Source organism: Scyliorhinus torazame, chromosome 6 (genome assembly GCF_047496885.1).
Source record: "Scyliorhinus torazame isolate Kashiwa2021f chromosome 6, sScyTor2.1, whole genome shotgun sequence".
Classification (NCBI taxonomy): Eukaryota; Metazoa; Chordata; class Chondrichthyes; order Carcharhiniformes; family Scyliorhinidae; genus Scyliorhinus; species Scyliorhinus torazame.
This window is the reverse complement of record NC_092712.1, coordinates 150,656,577-150,670,604: the sequence shown is the minus strand read 5'-3', so window position 1 is coordinate 150,670,604 and position 14,028 is coordinate 150,656,577. Positions and strand designations below refer to the sequence as shown.

At 45.2% G+C, this 14,028-nt stretch overlaps 1 protein-coding gene across 3 annotated transcripts in view; it reads left to right on the top strand.

The window, feature by feature from the left end:
• ino80c (INO80 complex subunit C) overlaps positions 1–6,178 on the top strand; it is a 64,126-nt gene extending 57,948 nt beyond the window's left edge. For all 3 annotated transcript variants that reach the window (XM_072508910.1, XM_072508909.1, XM_072508912.1), the window contains exon 5: positions 5,639–6,178. In XM_072508910.1, the coding sequence (XP_072365011.1) occupies positions 5,639–5,770 (132 nt within the window). In that variant the 3' untranslated portion in view covers positions 5,771–6,178. The remainder of the gene's footprint in view (positions 1–5,638) is intronic.
• The last annotated feature ends 7,850 nt before the right edge of the window (positions 6,179–14,028 follow it).

Genomic DNA, 14,028 nt, shown 5'->3' with positions numbered 1-14,028 from the left:
CCCCTGTCATATGCGCTCTGTGAAGAACCTTAAATTGTATCAGGCTAAGCCTGGCGCAAGAGGAGGAAGAATTAACCCTACCCGGGGCGTCCGTCCACGTACCCTCGTCTATCTCCTCCCCAAGCTCCTCCCATTTACCCTTTAGCTCCTCCACCGAGGTCTCCTCCTCCCCCTGCATCTCCTGGTAGATCGCTGAGACCCTGCCCTCTCCAACCCACACCCCCGAGAGCACCCTATCCTGGATCCTGAGTGCAGGAAGCAGCGGGAACTCCCTCACCTGCCGTCTTACAAAGGCCCTTACCTGCATGTACCTGAAGGCATTTCCGAGGGGCAGCCCAAATCTTTCCTCCAGCGCCCCAAGGCTTGCAAACGGCCCGTCTAAAAACAGGTCCCCCATCCTTCTAATTCCTGCCCTGTGCCAGCTCAGGAACCCTCCATCCATTCTCCCCAGGACGAACCGATGGTTCTCCCGGATCGGGAACCAAACCGAAGCCTCTACCTCCACCCCTGTGGCGCCTCCACTGCCTCCAAATTTTCAAAGTCGCCGCCACCACCAGACTCGTGGTGTACCTACTCGGCGGGAGCGGCAGCAGTGCTGTCACCAGTGTTCCCAGACTCGTGCCCACACAGGATGCCATCTCCAGCCTCTTCCACGCCACCCCCTCCCCCTCCATTACCCGCTTGCGTATCATCGCCACATTGGCAGCCCAGTAATACCCACACAGATTAGGTAACGCTAACCCTTCTCTGTCCCTACTCCGCTCCAGAATCACCGTTCTCACCCTTGGGGTCTTTTTCGCCCACACAAATTCCATGATGCTCCTACTGACCCTCTTAAAAAAGGATCAGGATGGGGAGGCACTGGAATATAAAAAGGAACCTCGGGAGCACCGTCATCTTCGCCGACTGTACCCTACCTGACAAGGAGAGTGGCAGCATATCCCACCTTTTAAACTCCTCCTCCATCTGCTCCACCAGCCTCGTCAAGTTGAGCTTGTGTAGGGCCCCCCAGCTCCTGGCCACCTGGATCCCCAGATACTGAAAACTCCTTTCCGCCCTCTTCAGTGGAAGCTCATCTATCCCCCTTCCCTGGTCCCCTGGGTGTACCACGAAGAGCTCACTGTTCCTCACGTTGAGCTTATACCCGGAAAAGTCTCCAAACTCCCTGAGGATCCGCATCACCTCCGTCATCCCCCCCACTGGGTCTGCCACATACAGTAACAGGTCATCGGCATAAAACTAAACCCGGTGTTCCTGGACTCCCTTAGAGCCATAGCCAAAGGCTCAATTGCCAATGAAAATAGCAAGGGGGATAGGGGGCACCCCTGCCTCATCCCCCGGTACAGCCAAAAGTATTCCGACCTCCTCCGATTCGTGGCCACACTCGCCACCGGGGCTCCGTAAAGTAGCCTAACCCAACTAATGAACCCCTCCCCGAACCCAAACCTCCTCAACACTTCCCAGAGGTACCCCCACTCCATCCTATCGAAGGCCTTCTCCGCGTCCATCGCTGCCACTATCTCCACCTCCCCCTCCACTGTAGGCATCATGATTACATTAAGGAGCCACCGCACATTGGTATTCAGCTGTCTTCCCTTAATAAAACCCACCTGGTCCTCTTGAATCACCCCCAGGACACAGTCCTCAATTCTGGTAGCCAACACCTTCGCTAACAGCTTCGCGTCCACGTTGAGGAGAGAGATTGGCCTATACGACCCACACTGTAATGGGTCCTTGTCCCGCTTCAAGATCAGTGAGATCATCGCCCTGGACATCGTCGGGGGTAGGGACACCCCCCCCCCCCCCCCCTCGCCTCATTGAAAGTCCTCACTAATAGAGGGCCCAACTGTCCTGGCTTGAGACAATTCACACCTCTTTAACCTGTGGTTATCCCTGTCTCCAGTTGCTCCGCCTGGACCGGTAAAGACTTAATTACCTGCAAATGCTCGCAATCTAAGTATCGTCTTGCATCTTTGACTTTGTCTCTCTCTCTATATATGTTTCTGGAACCTACCTCTTCATTCACCTGAGGAATGAGCAGTGCTCTCGATTCAAAACAAACCTGTTGGACTTTAACCTGGTGTTGTAAGACTTCTTACTGTGCTCACCCCAGTCCAACACCGGCATCTCCACATCAAGGTTTGAGTAAACAGGAAAGGGTGCCATATTGTATGTCCATACCTCCATCTTGAAAATGTAAAGGTTTGAGAACAAATGTACTTTTAAAATGTGCCTTTAAAACTTATTATATCGTAATTACACATTTGTGACAACCTAAATATTAGAACGAAGAAAATCAGGGATGCGTCGAGATCAGAATTGGATGGGGCAAGTATTGGAAGAGCACAAGAACCTTGGGGCTGTAGGCCTCAGGAGGGTATAGTGATAGAATGAGGCGATGACATGGAAGGATTTCTAAACCAGGATCAGCATTTTAAAATCGGAGTTGCCGGACCAAATGTGGGCCATCAATCACAAGGGTGATGTGTGAATCGGACTTGGTTGAAAAAGGCAGCTGAATTTTGGATGAGTTTTGGGAGGGTAAAAGGTGAGGCCAAACAGTAAAGGATTGTAAAAATGTTGAGCCTCAATAGTAAAAGCATGGGTGAAGATTTCAATGGAAGATGAGCTGAGGTTGGAAGGAGACTGGTCCTAGGATTCCTACACAGTTCCAATGAGGCTGAATTTAGGTTCAAGGAATAACAAATCATCTTTCAATTAAATGCTTACCATTGAGGTAAACATTTTTGACAGAGGACATCTGCCCGTGATGATTCTGCTATTCCCAATTATGCTGCATCTAGACGCACTTTTTGTTTCTTTGATTCTGCCATTACCATCTCCTTTTGCTCTGCTGCACCGTCATCTCTTTTGCAATTTAATATTTCCTGTTTTCTCCTGTAGCCATCTAAAATGGCCACCTACAAAGGACCAAGGGAATTGTGGTCAACTTTGGGCACAGGCAAGTACACAGCCTCAGTGTATTGTGCAAAGAAGCCAGACCTGACAGAAACTTGGACCTATTAAAGGTCAGTCACCATTTTCCCCAGGACAATAGAACTCAAATCAAGGAACGGCAACAGCAGCAGACTAACTGGCGCCACTTCCCCTTATTTGGAAAGGCATACGTGGCTGGGGCAATGATAGCTAGGACCTGCCCAGCCATCGAGGTACCTGCCCCTAATTGGCCAGAATCGATTAGGGCGATCAAGATACTATTGATTCATTGGATCCTGAGATAGCACCGTCCAAAAGGGCGCGAAGGGGGAGCAGGAAAAGAAGCCCTGCGCAACTAAGGATTGGCCTCTTTTGGATCGGCCTGTGTGCGACCAATTGCAGCATATCAACCAGCCAAGTTCAAGGACCCGCGATTGCTACCTGAAGGACGAGCCCAGCCGAGACTAACCTGACAACTTCCAACCGACCCACGTGGATAAAGGCCTTATCTCCCGCACAAAGCCGGTCACCCCGAAGATAAGTAAAGGTCATCTTTGTTATTAGGTCTAGTTTAGTGTGTAGCCACGTGTATCATTGCATATAGAAATAAGTCTTGTGTTTATTAATAAACTGTCTTTTGAACTAATATACTGGTTGTGTGGTCATTCAGTCAGTATAAGAAACAGCTTGTGGTTCACATAGAAATAAAGAAGTCAACACTACCTTTATCACAGATCTTTCTCTGTGTTCTGCCCCACCCCTTTTACTGCCTTTGTTCTTGTTTAAAACCTGTTACATCTCCAACTTTTTCCAAATCTGCTGAAAGGACATTGACCTGAAAGGTTGGCTCTGTTTCTCTCTAAAGAGATGTTGTCTAATCTGCTGAGTATTTCCAGCATTTTCTAATTTTGTTTCAGATATGCAGCATGAGGTTGATAAGAATTAGGAAGCAGCCAAAGAGAGTCCTTGGGGATTCCAGAGCAGAATCGAAAAGGGAAGTCATTGCGGGTGACTTTCTGGCAATGACTGGATGGAGGTTTAGATGTAGACAAACCATTAGAAGCTAGTAGACAGGCAAGAAGAATTGCCTAATGGAATGTTGACTTTTATTTCGAAGTCTGGAATATATAGGGGCAGATGTTGTGCCCAGTTGTATAAAACGTTGGTCAGGCCCAGTCTGCAATACTGCATTAAGATTTTGGAACCACACCTCCGGTGCTAAGGCTAAGGGGTTAAATTGCGAACAAGTTGGATACATTTGTCTTTATATTCCCTTGGATATAGAATATTGAGTGATCTGATCAACGCCTTTAAAAATGTCAGGATTTGATAGGGTAGATAAGCAGACAAAATAGTAACTGGTGAGAAATCAGGAACTGGAAAGATAATCTTGCAGTTAGAACTTGATCATTTAGGAGTGAAATCAAAAAATACTTTTTCACATGAAGGGTAGAACAAATTTTAAACTCTTTTCTCCAAAAAGTTGTGGATGCTTTTTAAGACTATTTTTGTTAAATAAGGCTAAGAGGCATATGGAGTGAACATGGGAAAACGGAGTTGATCCCTGAAGAACTCCATTAGTCTCCTGGTAGAGCCACTGGTGAAAATAACCTTCATAATAAAGGAGAGTCCAGCTACAACTAATTAGTTATGATGCATGCTAAGTAATTGAACTTGATCTCATTGGTCACATCTTGTTTTTTGTTCAGATCATTGAAAGACATGTGGTTTTATAATTCCTTAAATAGGAACTTGAGTATGAGCAGTGACGGAGAGGATATATTTCAACTTAGAATAAGAGGGCTGGAGGAGGAAGTGCCTGATGAATAAAGAAGCTCAACAGTAAAGGCTAAAACACCACTAAGGGGAATGTGGTGCAATAGTTGATCTCTGCAGGGAAAGCAGAATCACCATCTGAGAGCCTAGCTTCAGCAAGCTGCAGGATGAGATCATGGATGATGTAAACTTATTTGCAAAAAGCTGGATTTTCTCTATTCTAAATAGGCTCCATTTATATGGTGCAGTTTAGTTCCCAATTATAAATAAGGTGGATGGCAAAAACGCCACAGATTTTTGACATGCGGTATAAATAAAATACTTAACAGGAATTAAGGAGTGGATTTAATATCCTATTTATCAGACTTGAAATTGATCCATACAACTCTCGTGTGGCTGTGCTGAGTTATGAGACTAGTACTCTATCATCCCACCATGGTCAGATTGTATTAAAATAGAATTACTTTGGTTGATTAATCATCCCAATTTGTAATAATCATATGGCATTACATTCAGAATTTTTTTAAAGGAAAAATCTATTACCTCCAGTTCTGATTAAAGGTTGTTCAATGTTATGTTTCAACAGACAGGAAGATTTTACAAATGAAACATGGCCTGTTTTGGTGTCTTAGCTCACATAACTAGTTCAAATTTGGTGTTTTATTTTTTATTATTATTACTATTACTATAATTTGGCTGCTATAATAAAATTTGCAGTTTGGTACTCCCAACGCACACTCTATACTATGAGAATGTGATTTAGGTGTGAAGCTGTGAAAGTCAACATATTCAATTTGTGATCACACAAATTTCGGTCTATTAAAATTAATTGCTAGACAGCTGGGCTTGCTGGTCACGCTGCAAGTCCTAAAGTGCATTCTCGTTAGATGACTCACTTGTTCAGGAGTACTGCTTTTTCTTACAGGCCAATTATACAGACCCACAAAGCAAGCTACGATATAGCAGCACAGAAGAATTCTCATACATCCGCATGCTTCCTTCAGACATTGTGACTGGTTATTTGGCTTTAAGGAAAGCAACAAGCATTGTCCCATGAAGCAGGACACAATTGCCTACAAAGTGCCTGAAGATACATTTTCTGCTATGCAAAGCAATACATGGTGACTTACGCCATTTAGGAGTTCCTGGGCATCTCACAGAAACTTCCAGCGACTACAGCTTTGGCAACAAAATTAAGTAAATCGTTAATGGAAAATGGAAAAACACTGCAATGTAAAAATTGAAACTTCAGGGTGTACAGAACATGTTGCATGCATAGCTAATATATTGTTATACAGCTCTTGTATTTTTCCAAAGTATGCTGTATCTCAAACTCTTACCACAAACTTTTCCTGCAGGAAGACCTACAGGTGTATTTCTGATTGGTATTTTCCACTTTTTAACAGAGTAACGGCTCAAGTGTACCTGATGCTTACAAATAAAGTCATTTCTTATTTACACAGCTTTTTACATGTGGTTTCCCCCCTCTGTCTCTCTCTTTCCCCCCCTCTCCCCCCCCCCCCCCCCCCCCCCCCCCCCGCCCTCTCCTTACTTTATTTGGTGGCTTAGTATCCCTCTTGATGCCTTCTGCCTTTGGTGCCACACGCTACGTTCCATTTCTTTCTGTTGGGGGTCTTGTTTGGGGGGGGGGGGGGGGGGCTCGTGGCCCCTCTCCTCTTCCTCCTCCTTTGACCCCTTGGGTTCCCTTCTCCCCTTCCCCTACACCTCTTTCTCTTGTGTGTATCTTCCCTGATCTTACTCCCTTGCCTAGTCACTGTTAGCCTTGAACTGGTCTTGGAACAGAGTGATGAATGACCCCCATGCTTTGTGGAAGCCCTCGTCCGACCCTCGGATGGTATACTTGATCTTCTCCAGGTGGAGGAGTTCTAAGAGGTCTACCAACCAGTCTGGTGCTGCTGACCGCAGCCGAACAGGATTTTCCAGCGTGTGATTAGGGAAGCAAAAGCTAGAAAGACCGCCCTCCTCTCCATATGCAGTTCTGGCTGGTCTGACACCCCAATGACTGCCACTCTCGGGCATGGCTCCACGTTCGCCCCCACTTCCTTAGACCTCACTTCGAAGAAGGCTGTCCAGAACCCGACAAGTCTGGGGCATGCCTAGATCATGTGGCCGTGGTTGGCCGGGCCTCCCTTTTGTCCTCAACCTCCTGGAAGAATTTTGGGTTCTGGTTATGTGAACTCTGTGCACCACTTTAAACTGCATGAGGATTGGCAGGAATTAGCACAGGAGCAGGTGGAGTAGGCCCTACTCAGTGCTTCGCTCCAGAATCTCCAATTCACTTCTGCCCCCAATTCGTCCTCCTATTTCCATCTGGCCTTGACAAGTGGTAGTCTTGCCCTATCCAGTAACCATCCGCATACGGTCCCGCAGTTTTCCCCTTCTTGCTGTCCATGTTTTAGTTTCTTGAGTAGTCTCTCTCTGGGGCCCTGGGGCATCGTGGCGTCTCCTTGCGGAGAAAGTTTTAATTTGAGCTCCTGTCCTGTCGGCAGGCCCTCCGTCAGTTCATCCAAGGTCATGAGTCTGTCTCCTATGTGAAAGTCCCTGACCGCTAGCGCTCCCCCATCCTGTCTCCATTTTTTAAATGTGGCATCAAGCATGGCTGGTGGGAATCTGTGGTTGCCACAGATGGGGCACATCCCGGTTAATTTGAAATGCTGTCTCATTTGGTGCTATGTTTTCAGAGTGGCTGCCATCACTGGGCAGGATGTGTACTTTGTTGTGAGGGATGGGAGCGCTGCCATGGCGAGGGCTCGGAGGGTTGTTCCTTTGCAGGAGGAGTCCTCCAGCCTTACACATTCACATATTTGGCTCACATCCATCCTCTCACCCTCTCGGTTGTGGCTGCACAGTGGTAATACTGTAGGTTTGGGAAGGCCAGACCGCCCATATTTTTCCTCCTTTGCAGTGTTGTCTTGGCGATTCTTGGGTTCCTGCCCCCCCCCCCCCCCCCCCCCCCACACAGACGGCATGATAATTTTGCCCTCTTTGGAAATAGGGCTAGGGGATGAAGATCGGTATGGATCTAAACAGGAAGGGGATCCTCGGAAGTATGTTCAACGTCTCTGCCAGGGAAAGCAGAAGCGCATCCCATATCTGTAGGTCTTTTTTAACTTCCTCTGCCAGGCTAGCCAGATTCCACTTATGAATCTGTGTCCAGTCATGGGCTATCTGGATCCCCAGGTAGCGGAATTTGTTTTGGGGTTGTTTGAATGGTAGTCCCTCCAGTTCTATCCCACCCCCGTTCGGATTTGCGGGGAATTCTTCGCTCTTGCCCAGGCTGAGTTTGTAGCCCGAAAAGGCTCCAAACTCTTTCAGCAGTTCCATGATTGTTTTCAGGCAGTTGTGTGGGTCAGAGATATAGAGGAGCAGGTCGTCTGCATTGAGCAATACTCCATGCTCTCTGCCCCCTCTTCAGATGCCCTTCCAACTCTTCGCATCTCATAGGGCGATTGTCAGGGATTCAATTGCCAGGGCGAACAGAAGCGGGGATAGCGAACATTTCACTCAAGTAATGAACCCCCGTCCCCAGCCCAAACCTCTCCAGTACCTTTGCGGTACTTCCTTCCGACTCTGTCGAAGGCCTTTTCTGCATCCATTGAGATGATCACCTCTGGTGTTCCCTCCCTGGAATGGATCATTATTACATTGAGCATCCAGCCGCCTGATGTTGGCAGTTAGCTGCCTACCCTTGACAAAGCCTGTCTGGTCCTCTGTGACCACCTCTGGTACGCAGTTCTCCAATCTCTTGGCCAGGGACTTTGCGAGTATCTTCGCATCTACATTGAGTAGTGAAATGGGTCTGTATGATCCGCATTCCATCGGGTCCTTGTCTTTTTTTGGGTATCAGCGATATCGTGGCCTGTGTTAGCATAGGAGCCAGATTGCCCTTCGCTAGCGAGTCTCCGAACATGTCCATCAGTGTGGGGCCAGGACTGGTGCGAATCTCTTACAGAAGTTTGTCCGGAACCTGTCAGGTCCCGGTACCTTCCCCGCCTGCATGGAGCTGAAACTCTCCATGATCTCTCCCAGTCCTACTGCTGCTTCCAGCTTCCCCCATCGACCGTTCTCCCACGACTGCCATATCCAGGCCATCAAGGAACAGTTTCATCCCTGCGTCCGGGGGGGGGTTTGAAGGTGTACAGCCCTTGATAAAAGGACTTGAACGTTCGAGGTTGACTTTTTGCTGTTACCAGCCTCTGCTGTTCCTCACCTGAGCGATCTCTCGCATGGCTGCCTGCTTTCTCAGCTGGTGAACCAATAGGTGGCAAGCCTTTTTCCCGTGTTCATAGAAGGTCCCCTGTGTCTGGCAGAGTTGGTGCACTGCTTTCGAGGTGGATAGCAGGTTAAAGTTCATTTGTAGTTTTTTCCTCCTGTCAGAAGCTCTAGTCGAGGGTGTAGGAACCGCCAAGGGTTATCGCTCCCATATGCTCCACAAATTTTCCCAGCTCCCTTCCTTTTCCCCGATCTGGGGTTCGACCGGTCCTGTACACAGTCACCCCCTCAAGATCAGAGTCGTTCTCTCAAGGGGGCGGGGGAGACTGATGCTTGGGTCGTTGGTCTCCTTAGCCTCGTGGGTCTGCCGCCTCTCCCACCTGCTGCTTGTGGCTTTTCTCCCCACTTCTTCGGTCTTTTCAGCCCCCCGAGCTCCCGTTTGCCAGCATACTCTCGTGTTGAGGTAGTTTTGTCTTCGAATTTTCAGCAAAATGCGATTTAAAAGGAGAGCTACCTGATGTGTGTCCGCTCAGCACATCACCGTCACCAAAGTTTTGATTGGCATTTATAATGGTAAAAGTCCCATTATTGAGTGTTGCCCTCGAGTTTCCAAGTTGGAGAAAAGCCCAGAGGTTTGTCTGCCCGTATTACAGACTCTCTGGACTAAAGTTAAATCAAACCTGAAGTGGGTAATGTAATAAAAATACAAATGCTTTTGAGATTTCTAAATTGTCAGTTAAATAACTGGAATAGCAGAATGAACATTCTCATTAAAAGGCCTATTTCTGAAAAGTCTTTTTAGCTGAGTGTTTCCTTCCCTAATTTGGCAACACTCTGAACATTTACATCTTTAATCTCCACCAGGCAATCTCATTACCATTTCCCTTACGACCGCTGTACACTAGATACAAACATGTATGTTCCCTCAGTTTCATGTGTGCTGTCAGAGATCAAGCACTGGATTAGAAGAGCCTTAAATCTTAAGGCTGTTCCCAAGAGTTTCTAATTTAAATATGTAATCTCCCCTCAGCTTGAGCGTAAAATTAAAGTTCCAGTTGGCATCTGTTCCCCATTTCTTGTTGGTAATTAAAAGATAGTTTACAGTACTTGGAGTCAATCCAAGCAAGGGAAACAATGGAGAAAAGTTGCATTTTAAAAACACTTTCCCGATATTAGTCAGCTTTTATTAATTAACTAATTTTGGGAGTGAACCTTGGGTAATATGTCAGTTCAACTGTGATTAATGTATTGGTGTAATGTTTTCTGAAATGTTAATTGTTGCTTCCACAATGTTCGTTGCATTTTTCTTTAATCTGCAATTACTTCGCTAAATGTTGACTAAATTAGACCGGTACGTATATTTTTATCACACCAGCTTTATTCTTGTAATTTTTGCACCATGAAATTGAATGGCGATCATTGGCATAAATAATGCTCTTGGCTTTTAAAAATAGCTTTTTATATGTTATGTGAATTTTTATTCACACAATGTTACTTTATTTTTTTTGAATAGACTGTCTATTCAGGTGAATTTAAGCTTTTTTGAAGCTTAAATAGATTGACTAGGTAACAGATTTAGCAGATGTGGAAAATCAAGGCAAATGTGTATGTTACTAGAGCAGGTTGAGTCAGATGTAATGAGTGGAAGGATGTCAAATTGGTTTGAAGGCAGAAAACCATGGGAGTTGAAAGAAAAAACAGAAAATGCTGGTAAAACATTAATTCTATTTTTTCTTTCTACAGATGCTGCCAAACCAGCTGGGTTTTTCCAACATTTTCTGATTTTTGTTTCAGATTCCGCCATCTGCAATATTTTACTTTTAAATTAGGAGTTGAAACTAGTTAGTCTAAAGTGTTTGTGTATCGTGGTGTTCCACCAGTTCTGCTCGCACTTTTGTTCATTGTGCATCAGTGGAATAAACGGAGAAAATGCTGAAATACTCAGAAACTCGGGCCCTATTTGGAGAGAAACAGAGTTAATGTTTCAGCTGGATGATGGGAGTTATTGATCTGAAATGTTAACTCTGCTCTCCACAGATGTTGCCTGACTTGCTGAGGATTTCCAGCATCGATATTATTTTGCCTAGGATTAGAGGCAGTGATATCAATTATATCAAAATAAGAAAAGAGAGCTTCATGAGTTGGGAGAATGGACTAAAAGTGAAGGGTGGAATTGTGACCATTGGAACATTTTAGGAATATTGACTTCTAAATATTGAGACAATTTAAGGGTTAAAAGGCTAAGATTGGAGTGTGTTTTATTGCCATGGTCATGTTTTTTTTGTTAAAAAGGAGAGTTCTGTTCAGGGCTTGGGCAGTTTTAGCAGCCAGCATGTGAAATTGACCAAGGAATGCATAGTGTTTGCCTGGGGAGGTCCCTTGGGATTTAATGTGCTTGCAGTCCTTGGGAAAGTTAATTTATTTCTTTAGCTTGGGAAGATGATGTCAGAGCTGAGAGTGAGTGAATTTGGAGAAGCTTTGACTGAGAAAGAGGAGCTGAGTTCTGATCTGCCTGACTCGAGTCCATAATTTTTTCCAAGTAGGATAGTTTAAAAAAATATTATTTTAAAGCCGTGTAATCTTGTCTGAAGACAAGGAAGAGACTTGAAACAACCCAGTTGAAGTAGCTATTTGAAGATAATCAGCCAGAGTCTGAAATGTTTCTAACAAGAGTTGTATACCTCATGGTGCAATTTGTTTTATTTATTTATTGCATTGCTTTTTAAAAAACAGTTAACAACCATAAATGTTCTTTTTAAGAAAATCCTGATGCCATACTCAATGAAGCATTAGGATATTATGCATTCCAATGTATTGACCTATTGATTTACTGCTTTTATATTAATGATTGTAAAATGTTTAGAATTATCAACATTTGGCTGTTCCTTTCGGGTTAATAGAAGATGCGTTAAATATTGTCACAAGATGTCATACAGATCTGGTTTAATAACTTGAATTTGAAAACAGTGTTTATAAGAGCCTTCATATTGGGGTCCATAGGAAAGTACAGTGCCAGAAAAACTGTCTAGCTGATGTGGCTTGTCCCAAAAATTAATACCCTTCACATATCCAACCAATTCTCCAGTCAATGTGTCCATATTATCTGGCTGCAAGTCTGTTCCATTTTGTCATGTACTTTACATTTTAAATGGACTGCACCTCAAGTTTGATTTCCTGTTTCTGGTTCCACAGTTTATGGCAATTGTTATAACCTGCCTGCTTACCATTGGCTGGGGACTAATGACAATCCCACAATCCTGTGGGAGTATGAGCTTCCCCAATGAGGGGGGCAGAGAAATCATGAACAGACTCCCTGTATAAATAAAGCTGGCCAGTTTGGAACCAGCAGGAAGGAGTAAGCAGCAAGCGAGGTTGCTGCTGTTGTGTGTGTGTGTATATATAATTGTAAATGCATTTTATTTCTTTGTATCCTTGAAACTCGTGCTGGATTCTTCGTGGCCCTCACAAAAGCAATCTAAAAATATTGGCTTCAATTTATCTATTTCCTTAAAGATGTTGAATAATATTTAACAAAAAATTCTCTGGTTTGTCAATCACTACCTTTTCTGCGCTGCATCTAGTGCCTGATATCCTTGCTAAAATACTACAGGATTTTATTAGTAAAACCTTGAAAGACTTTTGGTGGAATTTTCTGGTCCCCCCCAGCCGCACTTTTTGCCGTGGCATGGCATAGATTCTCTCATCCCACCGCTTATCATGGGATTTCCCATTGAAGCCACCTCAAGCCACCAGGAAACCTACAGGTGGGGGTGTGCTGCCAGTGGGAAAAGAGAATCTTAATGGCTGGACAATTCCAGCCTTTGTCTAAGATTAAATTCCCCCTGAAAATTGCAGGAATATTTTGCCTCTAGAAAACCCAATTAGGAAATGTTGTACAAAGATCTGTAGCGGGACAGGTAGTATTGAGGAAGCAAGGGTCTGCAGAAGGACTTGGACAGGCTAGGAGAGTGGGCAAAGAAGTGGCAGATGGAATGCAATGTGGAAAAGCGAGGGGTTGTGTTCTTTGGAAGAAGGAATGGATGCTTGGAGTATTTTCTAAATGGGTAAATGCTTAGGAAATCAGAAGCACAAAGGGACGGTTAAGGTTAACGTACTGGTTCAGTCGGCAGTTAGGAAGGCAAATGCAATGTTAGCATTCATGTCGAGAAGGCTACAATACAAGAGCAGGAATGTACTTCTGTGTCTGTATAAGGCTCTGGTCAGACCCCATTTGGAGTATTGTGAGCGGTTTTGGGCCCCGTATCTAAGGAAGGATGTGCTGGCCTTGGAAAGGGTCCAGAGAAGGGTCACAAGAATGATCCCTGGAATGAACAGCTTGTCGTATGATGAATGGTTGAGGACTTTGGGTCTGTACTCTTTGGAATTTAGAAGGATGAGGGGGGATCTTATTTAGAACATAGAACATAGAACAATACAGCGCAGTACAGGCCCTTCGGCCCACGATGTTGCACCGAAACAAAAGCCATCTAACCTACACTATGCCATTATCATCCATATGTTTATCCAATAAACTTTTAAATGCCCTCAATGTTGGCGAGTTCACTACTGTAGCAGGTAGGGCATTCCACGGCCTCACTACTCTTTGCGTAAAGAACCTACCTCTGACCTCTGTCCTATATCTATTACCCCTCAGTTTAAAGTTATGTCCCCTCGTGCCAGCCATATCCATCCGCGGGAGAAGGCTCTCACTGTCCACCCTATCCAACCCCCTGATCATTTTGTATGCCTCTATTAAGTCTCCTCTTAACCTTCTTCTCTCCAACGAAAACAACCTCAAGTCCGTCAGCCTTTCCTCATAAGATTTTCCCTCCATACCAGGCAACATCCTGGTAAATCTCCTCTGCACCCGCTCCAAAGCCTCCACGTCCTTCCTATAATGCGGTGACCAGAACTGTACGCAATACTCCAAATGCGGCCGGACCAGAGTTCTGTACAGCTGCAACATGACCTCCCGACTCCGGAACTCAATCCCTCTACCAATAAAGGCCAACACTCCATAGGCCTTCTTCACAACCCTATCAACCTGGGTGGCAACTTTCAGGGATCTATGTACATGGACAC